This window comes from Myxocyprinus asiaticus, chromosome 9 (genome assembly GCF_019703515.2).
Source record: "Myxocyprinus asiaticus isolate MX2 ecotype Aquarium Trade chromosome 9, UBuf_Myxa_2, whole genome shotgun sequence".
Lineage (NCBI taxonomy): Eukaryota > Metazoa > Chordata > Actinopteri > Cypriniformes > Catostomidae > Myxocyprinus > Myxocyprinus asiaticus.
The window spans coordinates 18,845,491-18,864,646 of NC_059352.1; the positions used below are offsets into that span (position 1 = coordinate 18,845,491).

The 19,156-nt window shown below is 36.8% G+C and overlaps 1 protein-coding gene across 1 annotated transcript; it reads left to right on the forward strand.

The window, feature by feature from the left end:
• The first annotated feature begins 145 nt into the window (after positions 1 to 145).
• cth (cystathionase (cystathionine gamma-lyase)) lies at positions 146 to 15,977 on the forward strand. Its single transcript, XM_051707545.1, has 12 exons — positions 146 to 440; positions 2,095 to 2,176; positions 2,258 to 2,353; positions 2,460 to 2,569; positions 2,815 to 2,949; positions 3,209 to 3,266; positions 3,349 to 3,426; positions 6,046 to 6,198; positions 6,450 to 6,571; positions 6,674 to 6,726; positions 9,047 to 9,185; positions 15,331 to 15,977. Exons 1-12 carry the CDS (start codon positions 267 to 269, stop codon positions 15,343 to 15,345), a joined length of 1,215 nt encoding a protein of 404 aa, XP_051563505.1. The 5' UTR covers positions 146 to 266; the 3' UTR covers positions 15,346 to 15,977.
• The last annotated feature ends 3,179 nt before the right edge of the window (positions 15,978 to 19,156 follow it).

Here is a 19,156-nt window from a genome sequence, read left to right on the forward strand (position 1 = left end):
TGGGCAGCACTGAGAAGTTATGTCATGCGAGTGTTGCATCAACAGATATCATTCAGTGGCATGGTCAAACACAGGTCACGTGGCACACTACGGCGCTGCGTAATGGCCAATCCACTCCATCTCCTTACACTACAAATACAGTGATAGGCGTAGTTGTCATCATACCTTCCTGTTTAGTGTAACATTTTATGTAAGGAAGAGCGGTTCACTCTTCTGTGATCTCAGGGACCTGGTATCTCACATACTCAGCCACATCCGGACTACACATGGCTTCACACATGCAGAACGACAGCTCAGCCGGCTTTCTACACGGGTTCAAGTCATTCGCCACAGATGCCATCCACGTTGGTTCAGAACCGGAGCAATGGAGCTCTATGGCTGTAGTGCCTCCAATTTCATTATCTACCACGTTTAAACAACATGGTCCTGGAAAACATGGGGTTGGTCATCTGGACATTTTATAATGGCTTGAAATTGCGAATACATTAAATGTTATGATGTTTTAATCCGTTGTTTAAAACGATAGATTGAGGGCTGTGGATATGAAGAGAATGAGTGGCAATAATCACGCGACTGTTTCAGTGATTAGCCTTCATGCGCAGTATCCGTAAAATAGACCATCCTCAGTGTGAAATAAACAATCTCAGTACTTTTATTATGAAATAAAAATGAAATTGTGCATATTTATAAATGTAACCATTATACCAAGGGTAAGTCATTTAATCACCAACAGATTTTGAGATAAAGTTGTTAAACTTTGTTGTTAGACATGTGTAGGTATGTCGTGGTGACTAAGCACAAAGTAAAATGAGGCTTCATCTTATAAGGACGAACTCATGTAGAAACTGTCTAGCTTAATGTACTGTCTTAGAAATATTCTAAAACAGATTATATCCCAGGGCAGGGCCAGTTTGCATATTGTTAACAAAGTAAACTCCACATATATATATATATATATATATATATATATATATATATATATATATATATATATAAACCTTGACAATTTTAAACATCACCACTCCTTTAGGTCGAGTACTTCTTTATTACGCTCGATCGGGTTACAGGTTACATCAGCAAAGATGCTGGAGGTTGACTCAGTACTCAACCACAACAGAGTCGTAAGAACAACCAGATGTTAAAATAAAAGTATATGTTCGCCTGTGTACTGTCTCCAAATTAAAAGGATAGTTCACCCAAAAATGAAAATTCTCTCATTTAATCACCTACATGCCATGCCGGATGTGTATGACTTTCCTTATTCTGCAGAACACAAACGAAGATTTTTAGAAGAATATCTCAGCTCTGTAGGTCCACATAAAGGCAGTATAAAAGTAATCCATATGACTCCAGTGGTTTAATTCATGTCTTCTGAAGCAATCCAATCAGTTTTGGGTGAGAACAGACCAAAATATATGGCACTTTTCACTACACATCTTGCCATTATAGTCTCTTGACATGATCATGATTTCAAGCTTGATTACACTTCCTAGTGTTTGACACACATGCAGCTCGCTAGATGGCACTAGGAAGTGTAATCGAGCTTGAAATCATGATCGCCAAGAAGACTGCTGATGTCAGGATTTATAGTGAAAAAGGAGTTCTGTTTTGGTCTGTTCTCACCCAAAACTGTTTTGATCGCTTCAGAAGACATGGATTAAACCACTGGAGTCTTATGGATTACTTTTATGCTGCCTTTATGAGCCTTTTGAAGCTTCAAAGTTCTGGCCACCATTCACTTGCATTGTATGGACCTACAGAGCTGAGATGTTCTTCTAAAAATGTTCGTTTGTGTTTGCAGAAGAATTAAAAATATATACACATCTGTAATGGCATGAGGGTGAATAAATGAGAGAATTTTCATTTTTGGGTGAACTAATTCTTTAACAACACCTTACTTTAAACTCCACAAACTAACTGTATTTTTTATTATTAAAATCATTGTTATATTTTTAACCAAGAAATTCTATGAACTTTGATGTCAGAATGAATTGTAATTACTTTTAATCACTCTCATTTTTGCACTGATTCAATACACGATTCATGCACAGTATGTTGTGTTTTACAATTATTTTCTGATGTTATATCTGCCAGGGTTTTGAGTACAGCAGAAGTGGAAATCCCACAAGAAACTGTCTTGAAAGAGCAGTCGCTGCTTTGGATGGTGCACAATACTGTGAGTCAAAATCAACCAGTAATATTAAAAAGATATGTACATGTGACAATCATAAACTTAAAGCTCTGGCTGTCTTAATAGGCCTCGCTGTTGCCTCTGGGTTGGCTGCTACTTTGACCATCACACATCTTTTTAAGGCTGGAGATGGAATTCTGTCAATGAATGATGTTTATGGAGGCAAGTGATTGCTCCCAATAGTAAATGAATACTATTGCATTTAATAGAAAAAGAGTGATTTAGCGGGGAGTGATACTGGCTGTTTATGACATGTTTTTCCCTCCAGGAACAAACCGCTATTTCAGAAAAATAGCTGCAGAAGTGGGTCTTGATGTCTCTTTTGCTGACCTCACAAAGCTTGAGGTGTTAAAGGCAGCTTTAAAACCAAATACAAAGGTATACATGGCTTTGGAATTTTAGCAAAAGCTAAAGGTTTTTCAAAACATTCAAATTTAGGTTTTGGAATGTTAGTTTAAGTTGTTCTGGACTCTCTAGCTCTGCCTTTAACACAATTGTTGTGACAAAGGACAAAGTGGGTGGATGGGGAATATTTACCCGCGGGATTAAACCTGGAAGTACACTAGGCACTATATAATTTAAAGAAATGTGGTAATAAATATTGCATTCTTCCATGTCTGCAGATGGTTTGGATTGAAACTCCCACAAACCCTACTATGAGGGTAGTGGACATTCAGGCCTGTGCAGACATTGTTCATGAGCACAACAAGGACACAATTGTTGTTGTAGACAACACTTTTATGTCAGCCTACTTCCAGGTATGCACAATTACATTTATTCTTTCAGCGGATACTTTCTTATTTATGGAATCTAACCCTTGCCTTTGTGATTTAAAAGAAAAGCATTGTACTTTTGATTGGACTTGGTAGCAAACCTTAATGTAAAAAACTCTAAATAATAATAAACACTGAATGCAACACTTCTTTCATTTAATCAAAAGATCCAATGGCAGGGATGGAATTACATTTAGAAATAAGATATTTAAAAAAAATATATTTTTACATTTTTACCATACAGCGCCCACTGGCTCTTGGAGCGGACATCTGCATGTACTCAGCTACAAAATACATGAATGGTAAAAACACAAATTGCAAATGAGATGAATATTTTATTTAAGCTAAATGAAAATGAAAGTTACAATTTCCATGTAATTCAAGGACACAGCGATGTTGTCATGGGGCTGATTTCTGTCAAACGTGAAGACCTCTATGAACGACTGAAGTTTTTGCAGAATGGTAAGGCACTACTAAATCTCATGGCCTAAAGCTACATTGAAACCTTTCAGGTTTAAGTGTAATAATCTTTCCAATAACATCCTCATTTTGTGGACATGCAAGCAGCTGTTTTCTCTGTGGCATGACTGAAATAATGAAACTGAGGTCAAACTTTGTGACTCAAGATCAAAAGGGCTGTAAAATGATCACAAGAGGTTATAATTATATGATAAAGGATATAATTGAAAGAGTTTATTACTCTTTGAAGTAATGCCAAATCAGTGGACAGTTCTGATAATAAAATGTTTTTGTAGACATATTTGTCTGACAACTTTATAGCTTTAAAAAAAAAAAAACATTATATAGTGATAGATTCCCTAAAGGCATTTGAAAAGTATATTCCTTAAATAATTTGTAGTTGTATCATATTTGCTGTTATAGAACCATCTGCTGTCTTTTGGGTGCTATGAAGACTTCAGATCTCAGGAGGCCCCTAAACCTTAATTGGCACCAAAAGCATGTCTGTTTAGATGTCAGAACCAGATTGCTTTTGTATGACCAGCTTTGTTTTTAATCAGGTAATTGGCCAAGGAATCAAAGGCAACTAAACTCGTCACAAAAGAGTGTTCAGTTCAAACATATAATGCAAAGAAATATGCAGAAAATATATTTGTTGAAACTAAGCAAAAGGCCTTATGCTAAAAGCGGTAACTTGACAAACAAGGAATTCTAGCAGTTAAGTTCCTTGATCTATGTATGACCTGTTGAGGGTGTTTTGTAAGACACAAAAATGCCAGGGGCTTGGGTAGCTCAGCAAGTAATGATGCTGACTACCAACCCTGGAGCCACGAGTTCAAATCCAGGGCATGCTGAGTGACTCCAGCCAGGTCTCCTAAGCAACCAAATTGGCCCGGTTGCTAGGGAGGGTAGAGTCACATGGGGTAACCTCCTTTTGGGCAGTGGTAGCTCAGCGGTTAAGGCTCTGGGTTACTGATCAGAAGGTCGGGGGTTCAAGCCCCAGCACTGCCAAGATGCCACTGTTGGGCCCTTGAGCAAGGCCCTTAACCCTATCTGCTCCAGGGGCGCCGTATCATGGCTGACCCTGCACTCTGACCCCAGCCTAGCTGGGATATGTGAAAAAGAAGAATTTCACCGTATATGTGCAAATGTATAATGTGTGATAAATAAAGAAAATTATTATTATTATTATAAAATTATAATTATTAATTAATTATAATTAATTAATTATAATTAATTATAATTTTTGGTCGCTATAATGTGGTTCTCACTCTCAGTGGGGCACATGGTGAGTTGTGCGTGAATGCTGCGGAGAATAGCGTGAAGCCTCCACACGCGCTAGGTCTCTGCAGTAACACATTCAACAAGCCACGTGATAAGATGCGTGGATTGATGGTCTCAGATGCAGAGGCAACATTGGGAATTGGACATTCCAAATTGGGGAGAAAAGAAAAAGACACAAAAATGCCTTTCATTCACTTCAAAAGAAGTTACTTTTCTTGAAGTAATCATGAAATCCTGTTTTAAAATCGGTAATATTTACTTCTTGTCATAACCTGCACACTTATTGCTAAGCAGGAATGTAAAATTCCCTTAAAGGCATAGTTCACCCAAAAATGAAAATTCTCTCACCATTTACTCACCCTCATCCCAGATGTCTATGACTTTCTTTCTTCTGCTGAACACAAATGAAGGTTTTTAGAAGAATATTTCAGGTCTGTTGGTCCATACAATGCACGTGAATGGTGACCAAAACCTTGAAGGTCCAAAAAGCACATAAAGGTAGCTTAAAAGTAATCCATTAGACTCTAGTGGTTAAATCCATATCTTCAGAAGTGATATGATAGGTGTGGGTGAGAGAAGGGTAAATATTTAAGTTATTTTTTACCATCAGTCCCCACTTACACATTCACCTGCTTTTGTTTTGGTGATTTGCATTCTTCGTGCATATCGCCACCTACTGGGCAGGGAGTAGAATTTATAGTAAAAAAGGACTTCAATATTGATCGGTTTCTCACCCTCACCTATCATATCGCTTCTGAAGACATGGATTTAACAACTCGAGTCGTATGGATTACTTTTATGCTGCCTTTATGTGCTTTTTGGAGATTCACAATTTTGATACCCATTCACTTGCATTGTATGAACCTACAGAGCTGTGATATTCTTCTAAAAATCTTCATTTGTGTTCAGCTGAAGAAAGAAAGTCACACATCTGGAATGGCATAAGGGTGAGGAAATGATGAGAGAATTTTCATTTTGGGTGAAACATCTCTTTAAGCCTTCAAGTTATTTTCAAAATGCAAAGCTAAGAGGAAAAATTTAAGGTTATTCCTGTATTCTGTAATTTGAAATATCTTCAAATCCTTGTCTAATCACTGCGCATACCTCTTGAGAAAATTGTAGAATCCCCTATCAAAAGTTAATCACACCTCTCACCTACCACACCTGTGTAATACTGTGCTGCCCTGATATAATAAGTAAATGATTTGCTTTGTTTTATGTACTTATGATAGCAGTCACATTGCAGATTCATCCTTGCCTGTAACACTGTGAATAAGCTTGAGAAATCTGCTTTGCAGAATTAGGATATAAAGACTAGTTTTCTCTTTCTCTCTTCAGCACTAGGAGCGGTGCCTTCTCCATTTGACTGCTATATGTGCAATCGCGGTCTGAAGACACTTCACCTAAGAATGAAGCAGCACTTTAAGAATGCACTGGCTGTGGCACAGTTTCTGGAGGCTGACCCAAGGGTGGACAAAGTCATCTTCCCAGGTGTCTATGATAGGGCCATTATCATGACTTTAATAATAGTGTATGTAGGACAAATTTGTCAATAATTGCCCCAAAACCCCTCTCAATATTACATTTATTGGAGAAAGTATATTAACATCCAAGCAATTGCACATCTTAGTTTTAATACTGTGTGATATGTAAAATGCCACAAGGGGGCAATCTTGAACCATATCATTTAGATATGACATTCTGAACTAGACATGATTGACTTCGCTCTTTACCTCTGTCAGGACTTCCATCACACCCTCAACATGAGCTAACAAAGAAACAGTGCACTGGCTGTCCTGGGATGATCACCTTCTACATCAAAGGGAAACTGGATCATGCCACAACTTTCCTCAGCAATCTGAAGGTAATTTAGTCTTTTCAAGGCAGATCAGTGACATGTTGTTTGAAAATCTTTAATGTGACAATGATTTTATGAAACAATTCAGTGTTGTGCTCTACATTACAGTTGTTTGCACTTGCTGAAAGTCTTGGTGGTTATGAGAGTCTAGCTGAGCACCCGTAAGTACTGATTAATCCACTGTTTTAAGACGTGCTTTAAATCCAGAGCATACTTTTGACACTTGCTGCTAAACAATACATTTTGAGTGTGAAAGAGTGTATTTTTACTAATATTCACACTAAAAGTAATAACAGTGGTTCTCATTCACTAACTGCTCATATGTGCATATTTGTGCATTATTTTGAGTGTGAAAATTTAGAACCATCTTAAACCACTCATGCAAAAATCACAGATTCTTGGTGGCCTTAGAAACATGAAATATATTTAGATAAAATGTTGTAATAGAGATATATGCTGTGTGGAAATACCTTATTTGGAGGTGGTTTGGGTGTATATTATGCGAAGTACTAACAGCGGACATACATGCCCTCATTTTGAGTAATCTGGATTTATCAGCATTAGAACGAGGGTATGAATAAATTTCTGCATTTATGACTATTGTACGTTTACGCCAGTGAACATTTTGCATGACAACAAAACCCATTAAAAGTGCACTCAGTAATTTTTTCCTCATTAAAAAAGTTAAACTCCTAAAGACATGAATTGTAATTTTGATAAATATGTAGGAAATCATGACAACTCGCATTAAAGTGAAGACTTCAGTCACATCAGTAACCTCATAAAAGTTGTTTTATTCTACATGGATTGGGTCTGTCCATGGGGGCTGCCATGTTAGAATCACATGACCAGCCGAATACTTCTCGCTTAATCTCAGTAACTGTCCTGTTATTTGACACTTTCACTCATTGATAAAATTATTCATAGCTGACTGTGAATACTACATTTCTACAATGGCATCTGTATCTGAAAACGATTGATTTTAAATGAAGCTGCATCCAAGCCACTAGGTATCAGTGTAAGTCCAAGACGACACAAAGACAAAAGTTACTGAGTGCACCTTTAAGTACAATTTTTTTTTGTATAGTGTGTGTGTGCACAAGTATTCTTGGCTGTTATTAGTGTGTATTTATGTATATGAGTTCTAAAAAATAATAGCAACACTTCCTTGACATAAACTCAAATTGGGGTGGGTAAAAATATTGATTTTCAGAAGCATCGCGATCTTAATTTGAGCTATCTCAATATCGATTCTTAAATCCCAAGATCGAGTTTTGCTCTATGCGAAGCCCTCTACAATGAGAGGAAATCACTCGCATTTGCAACAAAATGTTACGCTATGTGATTACATTTATATATTTAGCAACTGGCAGGTAAATGTTCAGATTTTACTCACCAGTAATTGTGTAGTATAGTGGTGGAGTATTCAGCAGCAAGATCCTTTCACACGCAACCCATTTGTCATTGAATAATGTCTCTGAATGTCATCGATTTACAGTCAGTTGTTGATAAAAAAACAACTAAAAAGAGACATTAATTCTAATCATGCATAGCCCAGATGAGGTAAAGAGGTCACATGTTAACATGTGCTCATTTACAGACGCTCTTTACGGAAATGCCGGTTTTGTTAAAGAGACAGTACCGGTTTTAGCACGTGTTCAACAGATCAATGTAAATACCTGTAAATAGTACAAATGATGCAATTAAACAATACAAATGTAACAAAAAATAATATATGCAATAGAATATCATAGTTATTGACTGAATACATGGATTTGTTCATTTTTAAAAAGCTAAAATGTGACCAAATGTTGAAAAACTAATAAAATATAATTTGTAAAATTAATATTTTTGTAATGTACCTAGTTAGAAGATCCCTTGTATAATTAACAGCATTAGCTGGGAGAGAATTTCTTTCATATGTAAGCAAAAGGGGCATGAAATATACACATATCGGAATTGAATTGGGAAATCTGTATTAATCCCAGCCTTAATCTCAATATATAAATCTGAATCTGAGAGGGTTTCATTACTTATAATGACAAGGGGGTGTGAGTGCTTTAATGTTGTTGTGAAAAAAAAAAAAAAGCAGAAACAACACTTCTGTTGTCTGAGCAGTTTGCATCATTGTAGATTGTTATTTAGCTGGAAAGAATAGAACATATCTTTCTATAGCAGTTGGCCTTCAGTATAAATACAAAGCTCGAGGTACTCCACATCACCACATGGTTTATAAAAGAGCATAATGACAGATTTAAATGACTTATAATCAGGAAAATTCAGTGACAGTTGAAAAGTAAATCATTTGAATCCCAGTAGCGTATTTCAGAACTCTGATTCATTCTTGATTTCTTTCCATTTCCAGTATTATCCTGGAACACAGATTTGAATCAATCAATTAATCTAGGGGTTCAATAAACTCATTTGGGAGGAATATCTCATTCACAATCCATTTCCCATAGTACACTTTGTCTTTTCCAGAGCGATTATGACTCATGCTTCAGTGTGTGAAAATGAGAGGAAGGCGCTGGGAATCAGTGATACACTCATTCGTCTGTCTGTGGGCCTGGAGGATGAGGAAGATATTATTGCAGATCTAGATCAAGCCCTCAGTGCTGCTGTGAGTATTTTGCAATACAAAAATGAGGACATGCCATCTTCTTTGTCTCACAACATTCCAGATTAAACCATCAGCTTTCTGCTGGCTCCCAGCATCTTTTTACAAACACATACATTAAATATACAGGGGAGCTAAAAAGTATTTGGATGCTTGAGCCACTTTTAAAGGAATATATTGGGTTCAATACAAGTCAAGCTCAATTGACAGCATTTGTGGCATAATGTTGATTAATATTAATATAATAAAATCAATTTTGACTTGCCACTCCTTTTCTTTAAAAAAAGTCTGGGTTCCAGTGTAGAGTTGGGGTACTCGAGTTTGGACTCGGACTTGAGTCCGAGTCACGAGTCCAATTTTAATGGACTCGGATGCATTTTTACTCGGACTTGAGCCTTTGGAGTCCATGACATATGTGATGCAATGAAAAAATACATAAATAAATAACAAAACAGAAATTAATGAACACAACTCTGTCTGCATGCAGCTGTATTAGCCCCTGAAGTCATAGATGTAGTCAGAGTTGTTTCTCTGCGTTTAAGCAAACACACACACACACGCACATACGCACGTGCACAGGCACTCATCAGTCAACCAATACTCTTGAGTGTTACTACAGAGACTACTGTATAACATCGACTACCGAGTTGGCTGGCATGATGAAACCATCTTTTTGTTATGTATCCAGTGTAATGGAAACTAAACAAGGCAGTTTCACACGACACGGGACCTGGTAAATTTGCGTGTGCCGTTTGTGCAGCCAAGACAGTGCTCGCATTGCGGTTTCATCATGGTAAAAAACGTTTTTTTTTTTTCCTCCTCCCCTTTTCTCCCCAATTTGGAATGCCCAATTCCCAATGCACTCTTAAGTCCTCGTGGTGGCGTAGTGACTCGCCTCAATCTGGATGGCGGAGGACGAATCTCGGTTGCCTCCGCGTCTGAGACGTCAATCCTTGCATCTTATCACATGGATTGTTGAGTGCGTTACTGCAGAGATGTAGTGCATGTGGAGGCTTCACGCTATTCTCCTCGGCATCCACGCACAACTCACCACGTGCCCCACCGAGAGCAAGAACCACACATTATAGTGACCACAAGGAGGTTACCTCATGTGACTCTACCCTCCCTAGCAACCGGGCCAATTAGGAGACCTGGCTGGAGTCACTCAGCACACCCTGGATTTGAACTTACGACTTCAGGGGTGGTAGTCAGCGTCTTTACTCACTGAGCTACACAGGCCCCCTCATCATGGTTAAAAACATTGAGTCGATGTCACATCATGTCTCTCACAGTTTACTTAAAACATCATATCAAAATAAAAATACATAAAAATAGTATTAATATTGGATATTAAGTCTTTTCATCATAATGTATCTAGGCATATAGGCTTCTGTAGTCTCTTGTGGCCAACACACTGTGTTGTCAGCTTGAACTGGTCCATAATAGCTTGATGAATTAACTGTGTAACTATTTAAATAGTCGTGGGAAAAAAGCGTTATTGCTAAAGCAGACAGCAACTATAAACAGATAAACAGCACCTATTTATTATTGATTGACTATTTTCAAAACATTGACGAGCTGCTTAAAATACATTCTTTTACAGAATTTATCCACCATTCACAATTCAACCATGCACAATGAAATATTAGGATATTTTGGGCAGTGAAATGTTTTGTTTATAATTTAATTATAGACTATAAAATAAATGTATTATTCAATGACACAGTTTGTGTATGAATGTAAACTTCATGTTACGAGGTGAATTTAGTTGGTTATGATGTTTTTATTTTAAATGTTTATTGTAAACCACCAGGTAACTTATGCACGTTTTTTTTATAGCCTATATATCTGACTTTTTTTAAAGGACAATTCTGATAAATTTATGACTCAAAATATTATTTTTCATGTTTTTGTGGTTAAAGAAGAGCTCAGTTAAATTTTCTTTGGTTGGTATTTAAAGATTTCAGACTGATTGCAGACCAACGCGGCTGCCGCTCAAGCAAATATCAATTATTATTATTTAACTTCTGCGGCAGCTGCTGCGAGACGCACACGGACGCATCAGGGATTTAGGTACACTAATTACTACTGTGACTCATTTGTATGTACTGTATTTTCCCAAATCAGTCAGCAGATAGAGAAAAAAGATTCAGAAAGAAATCTCAGTATAGACTATTATTTCTTTAGATAGGGATAATTTTAAATAAAACAAAATTATATTGAATTGACAAATTGAAAATGAAGTAGAAATAAAAACTAAATTAAAATTCGAAACATAATAACCTTGGTTTTAATGAATAACGCAGCTTTCACTTTCTTTAGTCTATGTTAGAGTGGAGGGGAAAAAGCAACAAATAATTGAAATGTCAACAGAATGCAATAAGAATTGTGTTGAAGGACAGTTTTGTCTTCATATACCTAAAGCATATGCTTTCATTCTGAAACCACTCTGAAATCTGTTCAGCAGGATACTAATCATAAAATGTATATATGAAATGCAACAGAGGTGTTTTTGTTACATTTATATTGGCAAACAGTTTTTCTTAGTTGTGAAGTTTAAAATAAGCTTAAAATATTGATGTTAAGTTTACGGTTACAATTCGCTTACTAACCTTTTCTTTGTAAAGTTATAGCCAATTTTACAAATTCTTTGTCATGACGATGTAATATCAACAAACCCTAAAATGACTAAAAAAATTATGATTTAAATAACTTTACAGCTCAAATAATACACGAGTTTTGACAGAAGAATTAATGTAAGTGCTTTTATAAAATTATAAGTTTTACATTTCTGCCTTTTTAAACCCTCCAAAAATTGGCCCCATTCACTTCCGTTGTAAGTGTCTCACTGTAACTTAGATTGTAAAGAAAAGGAGGGATGTCAACATTATTTTTTGTGGTAATTAACATTGTCACAAATGCTGTCAATTGAGCTTAACTTGTATTGAACACAGAATATTCCTTTAAAAACTTTTTATTTTTATTTTTTTTATGAAAAAGCATCAAACCAAGTGGCATTTTTATAAAGATATGTAACACATGTCATATTTTTGTGGAACATGTCCATAGTAATTTGGTGAACTATATCTGTGGTACTCTACTAGGACACCTGTGAAAACTTGAGTGAAACTGATATGCACTATAAATAAACTTGAAACCTTATTTTGTTGAAAGCAATTAAAAAAATGTCTCATAAAAACGAAGTAAATATCATTTTCTTTGCAGATGCCCCTTGGTTTGATATTTTGTATCTAATGCAATGGCATCCAGACATTTTAAGTGTAATTTAAGTGTCCCAATATGTTTTGGGGTCACTGTTTACATAACCACATACATATACTGAAGGACTTGCACAGGGCAAACAAACACTTTTATTTCCGCTAGTCCTAAATAGATCTACTTTCAAGGTAAAAACAAATCACTGTGCAGATGGCCAGTGCATTCTCTCGAAATGGCACCAATGTTTTTATTTCCATGCTAAAGATATTATTTGTAAAGTTCTGTTTCTAGTGCCTCAATTTCTGCCCAAAGGTGCTTTCAGACATTTAATGGTCCATTCTCATGTAAACTGATTTTATTACCCAAAATGACATGGCATTTTTTAAACCCTGTGTCAATAGAGAGATCATTTCGGCCCATAAAGATCAGCGAGCCATCTCTGAGAGTGCATGCTATTTCCCCCCCCCCCCAACCTCTCTTAAGTGCACCGCAAAATATTCCCATAGAAATACATTTGTGTGAGAAAGGTGGGGGTAGAGGAGGCTACAGCAGTGGCTTTGCTGTGTTTGGTCTCTTGGGAACCAAGCCCTGTTCACTCTCTTTGACCATGATATCACTGAGGTGCAGGCCTGTTAGCTGATGCAAAGGTGCTGCAGGTTAGTTTGATAGGATTTGTACACGGCTATACCACATGCCGCATGAACATCTGATAATCGTGTCTCAGAGGTGAGGGACTCTTACTCTCATAACAATTCAATGCCAGCAGCACTATGGTTTTCAGTTCCATATAAAATTCCTTAGATGTGCTTTGCTGGTCAACTGTAAAGAATGGGAATGAAATCAAGACGTATATCCAATTTATATCTAATACCCTCCTGAGATCATTAAAGAAAGAGGCTTTGTGTTTTGTGGTGTGGTTTAATTTGAAATGACTAGGTCTGTGGGGGAAAATTCCATTAGGTCCTGGCATGTAGTTTGTTTTGGAGAGTTATAGATCTTCAGTCTCTTTTATTCCCTCTGAAACCCATAGTTTAATTATTTGCACTTTGGTGAGGTTAAGAAGAGCTCCATTTCTTTAATGACTGAATATGCTAATATTCACAGCATTTATTGAACAACTCTCCATGGTGAGCTTCAAATGACCCCCTCTTTTGAAGGGTGGTATTTCAACTAGTTGGCAGGGATTGTGGGGCACTGCTCATCAGCTAGCCAGTGAAACAAGCAGCCATAATGTAGTAACTGCCCCAATGGTGAAACAGAAAATGCAGATTGTTCTGCCAGATGTGGTTTATGAAATAGTCTCACTACGTTTTCTCTGAAACCAAGCATACTGTAGTTAACCCAAACCTTTCGTCACTGGACAGATCGTATACTAAGACACCCGATTTCGGTTATATCTCAATTTTAGCAATTTGTAGTTACTGTGGTTTGCCTTTGCCTTTTAGCTCAGGGCAGAATAGTTCACCCAAAAATGAAAATTCCATCACTCACTAAACTTGTAGTCTGCTATTTTTTCCCATGGAATACAAAAGGAGTGAGGACAGAGTCACAGGGAATTAATTTTTTTACAGAGCTCAACATAAACACTTGTCCGCTTGTCTGGGACAAGTGGAATTTTGAAAGGGGAATTTAAAGTGAACTTTACTTGCCAGACCGGACAAGTAGCCTGATTAAAATCTCAATAACGAATGTTAGCTCAACTGTGGGGATGGAGCACAATTTTAATCATTCCCGCATGTTTCACTTTCAAAATGCGGGGAATTACCTCTATTGTGTCCCACTCTCTCCCTCTCGCCTTCAGTCGTGGTGCAGCGTTCAGCAGCTTGTGAGTGCGAGCAGTGGGGAAGTGCATATTTACTGAACTTTAGATTTTACACATATAAATGGGTATAATCCTGTTAATTGGACATGCGAATGGTGTTGTACCACGTCTCTGTAAGCGAGCGATGCGATAAAACTATTGCTCCTGTTTATAATCAGCAAAGCCGTCTTCATCGCAAGCATGCAATGTTGGAATATTAATATATAATATTAGCTCCTAACGTTAATGTTAGGCTCAAGCACACTGCAAATCTAAGAAAGCGGGTGCTTGAGACTCTAGTACAGCCAGGACAAAAAGATATGAAGTAAGGTCTCTCTTTCTACCAAAATAAAACATAAGCTGTGTTTTCCATTTAATTTGTCAGTTGTTGTGCATATTGTGTTTTTGTTTTGTTTGATGAACTTTATTGTATAGTGGATGCAATGCATTTTAATAAAATTTTGGACCCGGCTCTGCACTATATTGACTGTTTTTATTTTTATTTTATTTTTTTAAGTGCCCTGAACTGATGTCCCCCTTACATTACTTTTGTAGCTGTAAGATTACATAAATTCTAGGGTGAGATCGACTGTAATCGACTGTAAATCCACATTTTAAAGCTGATATTTAAAAAAAAAAATCTTCACGGGGAGGAGGGCATGCCCCCGGACCCCCCAGGGTATTTGCATCTTTGTCACCTTTTTCACCCCTGATGAGTTTGCATCCCTGCATTATTCACTGAAAATCTTCCCCTCTGTTGTAGCTCCCAAATCTCAGTCTCCATCCTGCATATTTAATGTGCCATTTTGGAATCTGAACGCAGACAGTGGTAAGATTTCATAATTTTGGCAGAGGGGAAGATTATCAGGGAATAACTTTTTACATTTCAGTCTGTTCAGTCCTCACACAAATGTATCATATGACTTCATAAGACTTGGAATATAGTGCACAAGTTGAATGGACTGTTTTTCGTCCTTTTTGGTGTTGGTCTACATAAAGATTCTTCAAAAATTATCCTTTTGTATTACACATTCCAGATGGCAGAGTTTTCCTTTTTTGCTGAACCTTTAAATAATACTCATAAACCATACAAATGCTGAAATCATATTTGTTTCTTCTTTAAAACAGCATCCAAAAAAATGAGAGGCAAATCAAGATTTGGAACGACAGTGATTCCACATCTGGACGAGACCAGGACCCTTTTTTCTGGGACATTATTAATTTGCTTAAAGTGTATGACAGTTATGCTTGCAAAACTTTGATTGCTTTTGTCAGGGAACAAATATACTCAACAAACTCCGCTATTTCATGGATCAGCTAATTTGCCATGTTTTCATTTAAAATACAGGAAATATTCAGATGACATTATATTCTGAATTAACTTTTGCTGCTTTTGCGTTTCTATCTTTTTTTAATTATTGCTTGGTGAGGTTGTGGGGTGCTAACCAAGACCGTCTCCACAACTATTAAAGTTTTAATGGGAATATGTATGGACTGCAAGGGAATTCTGGTATCATGCAAATCATTATTTATAATTAATTTATTCTGTATTGGAATCAACAAATGGTTTATTCTAAAAAAGGTGCAATGCACAAGTGCACAATAAGAGTCTTTCTGCATCAAGATGCACAGTCACCTCATAACACTGAAAATCACATCTATTGCTTACATTTTAAATTGATCTTGCCTAAATGCTTGATTCTTTTCAGTTGTGAAAGGGTCATGTTTGATCTTTCTTTGTGCTGCTAGACCCATTAAAAGCCATTTGTAGTCTCTCCCTGTTTGTTTCTGTTTTCCCTTCTTCCTGAATGTCTTTGATGGCAGTGCACCATAAAAAAATCACTTTGAAGTGAGCAAAAACCATGTAATTGGAAGAAGACATACAGTATCTAATGAGCCGATCAGAGTGTGTGTGTCTAACAACATTATCAATAATGCTACAGTACAAGACTAAATGACATTGGATTAAGAATTACTTTTCCACAGGACTAGCATTAATCAGCATTTAATTTTATGGCAAGGATGGACATGACATGGTAATAATATTCCTAGCGATCTGTGACGTTATCACAACTTTAATTGTCATCCTTTAATTTCCTTCAATCCAGGAATTTTAGCATACGCTGCAAAAAGCACTAGATAATGAGGAAAATATTAGATAGAAGAATATTTCATCAGGATGGTAAGTATTTTTCAAAAAAAAACAGGACAATATAGTTTAGTTCTGTGGAAAACCAGTGCTAATATATAATATAATGCATACTACAATACTCCCCTATCTTAAGATTGATAAGGTTAAGACTTAAAAAGAGAATTTCAATGACTTTTTTGTCACTAAATTTAAATTCTTTTTTTCCACCATCCTTCCGTCAGGCCTATAGCACAAATTTCAAATAAATAACACCGCATTTACATTAATTACTGATTCAAAACTGTCCAATTAGTAAACTCTATGACATTTGCATACAGCGTCCGTTAGCAGATATTTCACCATTTTTTAGTAGAGAGAATAATAGCTTAAATACATATCATTTGTTGCTAGTGAGACTGCTTATTCTTCTGTTAGAAAGCATCATATAATGTTAATGGGTGGATATGTACACACAGGAAATGCAACAACTGTAACCCAGGTATTCTGTGACAAAGGTTGCGCTCAGAGCCATTAACTCAGCATGTTACTGTCCATATACCTTAAGTATGGGAGCCACTGACATTCAATTTAAGGCAGACATAACATGCTAAATGTCTCTGTCTGCCCTCATGCCATAAAAATGTCAAATTCATTCAATAATATTTATTTATACTATGAACCTGGTTCTGTTACAAAGTTATAAAAAAGTATGTTCCCTAACATTGTTAAAAAGTATATGCATTTGAATTATTTAAAAACCTGATTTTCGGGTAAAACCATTCTCCACAAGCTAGATTGCTCTGCATTTCCTAAAGCTATATAGGCTGTGACTGATCCAGTTCTAGAACAAATTAGGCACATGAGCATGGGTTGAACATATTGCATGACCTAATGTTCTTTCTTTATCAAAATTCATGTTTGGCCTTGCCAGGCTCCTTTCATGCTGTGTTTTCCAATTCTAACATATTTGAAAGAGTAGAGCAACATTGTTTGATTCTCACCTACAAAGACTGTCAGAAGTTGAATGCGTTTTTCAAAAGTTGAAGTACTTTTTAACTTAACATAGCATCTAAAAACTCATGCAAGAGATGCTGAAAAAAAAAAAGAAAAATGCTCCACAATGGTCAAAGATGTCCGTCTATACCCGGTTGAAAAAAAACCCCCGCTAAATCCAGCCTAAGCTGGTTGGCTGGGTTTACTTGGTCACCCAGCCTGGTCATAGTTGGTTAGGCTAAAAAGGTGTTCAAAACCCCTCTTAAACAAGCCCACTGACCAGGCTGGGCAACCAGCTAACCAGCTTAGGCCCTTAGCAGGATAATGACAATGTCAGGGTCTTAGCGTGGTTTTCTGTTAACATAAAAGGTAATTCAAAGTGTTAAAAAAATTTCCACATTTGTTTGGTCAGACATTGGTAGTATCATCAAGTGTTTACAGATTATGCAACAATTTAGCAACCTGCTACACTGCTAAAGCTATGCTAATACACTCAGCACTTTATTAGGAATCCTATAGTCCTAATAAAGTGCCCGATGTGGTCTTCTGCTGTTGTTGCCCATCAGCCTCAAGGTTCATCGTGCTGTGCATTCTGAGATGCTATTCTGCTCACTACAGTTGTACAGAGTGGTTATCTGAGTTCCCATAGCCTTTCTGTCAGCTCGAACCAGTCTGGCCATTCTCCGTTGACCTCTCCCATCAACAAGGCATTTCCGTCCGCAGAACTGCCCACCCCCACACGCCAGATTTTTAATCTGCTGTCCCTTGCACAAGCCAAGGAATGATTTTGAATGCAGTTTTTTTTACTCCTATATGAAAGGTTTAAAGAGAAATGGAAATACCATTTACTCCATCCAGCTATCTCTCACAAAGCTAAAGAAACTGCTTAAAAGCCTACTGTCATTTGATCAAATTAATGTTTTTATTGCCGGTATATGAGCAGTGGCATTAAATTTTTTGCCTGTCCGTTAATGAACAAGACAGGCTATTTAATCTTTTTTTAGATGTATTGCCCTCTGATATAGGCTACCTTGAATGACCTCAAAACTTTCTTTTTCAATACTTTACACTTGCTTTTAAATTGGTAATAACAATCCCTTCCCATTCGCACAGATACAAAATAATCAAAAGTGACTTTGCAACTTTCTGTCCAGAATTGTGCTTTATAATGGGTGTGAAATTTTATGGATATAATTATTGGATGATGACTTTTAATTCCTCAGAGTGTTTTTGTGAAGGTGTGCCAGCACATTTAATATATGCAACTCTGGCACTTTAGGGTCATTCAGATTGAACGAGTAAAAAATTAGTTAATTCCACTTCGAGCCATCCATATGCTTTGAGACAGAGCTTGGCTTGAAAAGTGAAGTGTCTAATTTCTGTGCATCACCATAAGGAATTGCAAAAATAATGAGTGCTTTCGAACAAGTTTCCCAAACAATCCTCCTATCTGCTATTGGCCAAACAAACTGATAGTCCCAACCATTGGTTTAGCCAATGTTGCTTTGCTGGGCTGGTCAGGATGTTTAAACAAACAGAGCAATGTTTTTGTGCCACAGTGTTACACTTTTCAGGGGAATCAACCTACAGATGGCTTACTTATAGTTGACTCTGCACGTTAAGTAAGGGATAATGTACAGTCAGCAGGTTGTTATCGCAAAATAAAGCCAGACAGGTATCAGCCTGAAGGAGTTTATTTTGCAAAAACAACCGTCTGCTGACTGTAAGTTATCCAGCCTATTACAAGACTACTTGCCAAAAAAAAAAAAAAAAAAAAAAATCACATGAAACAATGATTTGAGTTGAAATGATTTTATTAGCTTACTTGTA

What these genes read in the sequence shown, in the direction of transcription:
- cth (XM_051707545.1), top strand. Translation starts at nt 267, where the DNA reads ATGGCTTCACACATGCAGAACGACAGCTCAGCCGGCTTTCTACACGGG. An exon ending in AGCTACAAAATACATGAATG is followed by an intron (nt 3,267 to 3,348) that starts GTAAAAACACAA and finishes ATGTAATTCAAG; the next exon opens with GACACAGCGATGTTGTCATG. An exon ending in GAGAGTCTAGCTGAGCACCC is followed by an intron (nt 6,727 to 9,046) that starts GTAAGTACTGAT and finishes TGTCTTTTCCAG; the next exon opens with AGCGATTATGACTCATGCTT.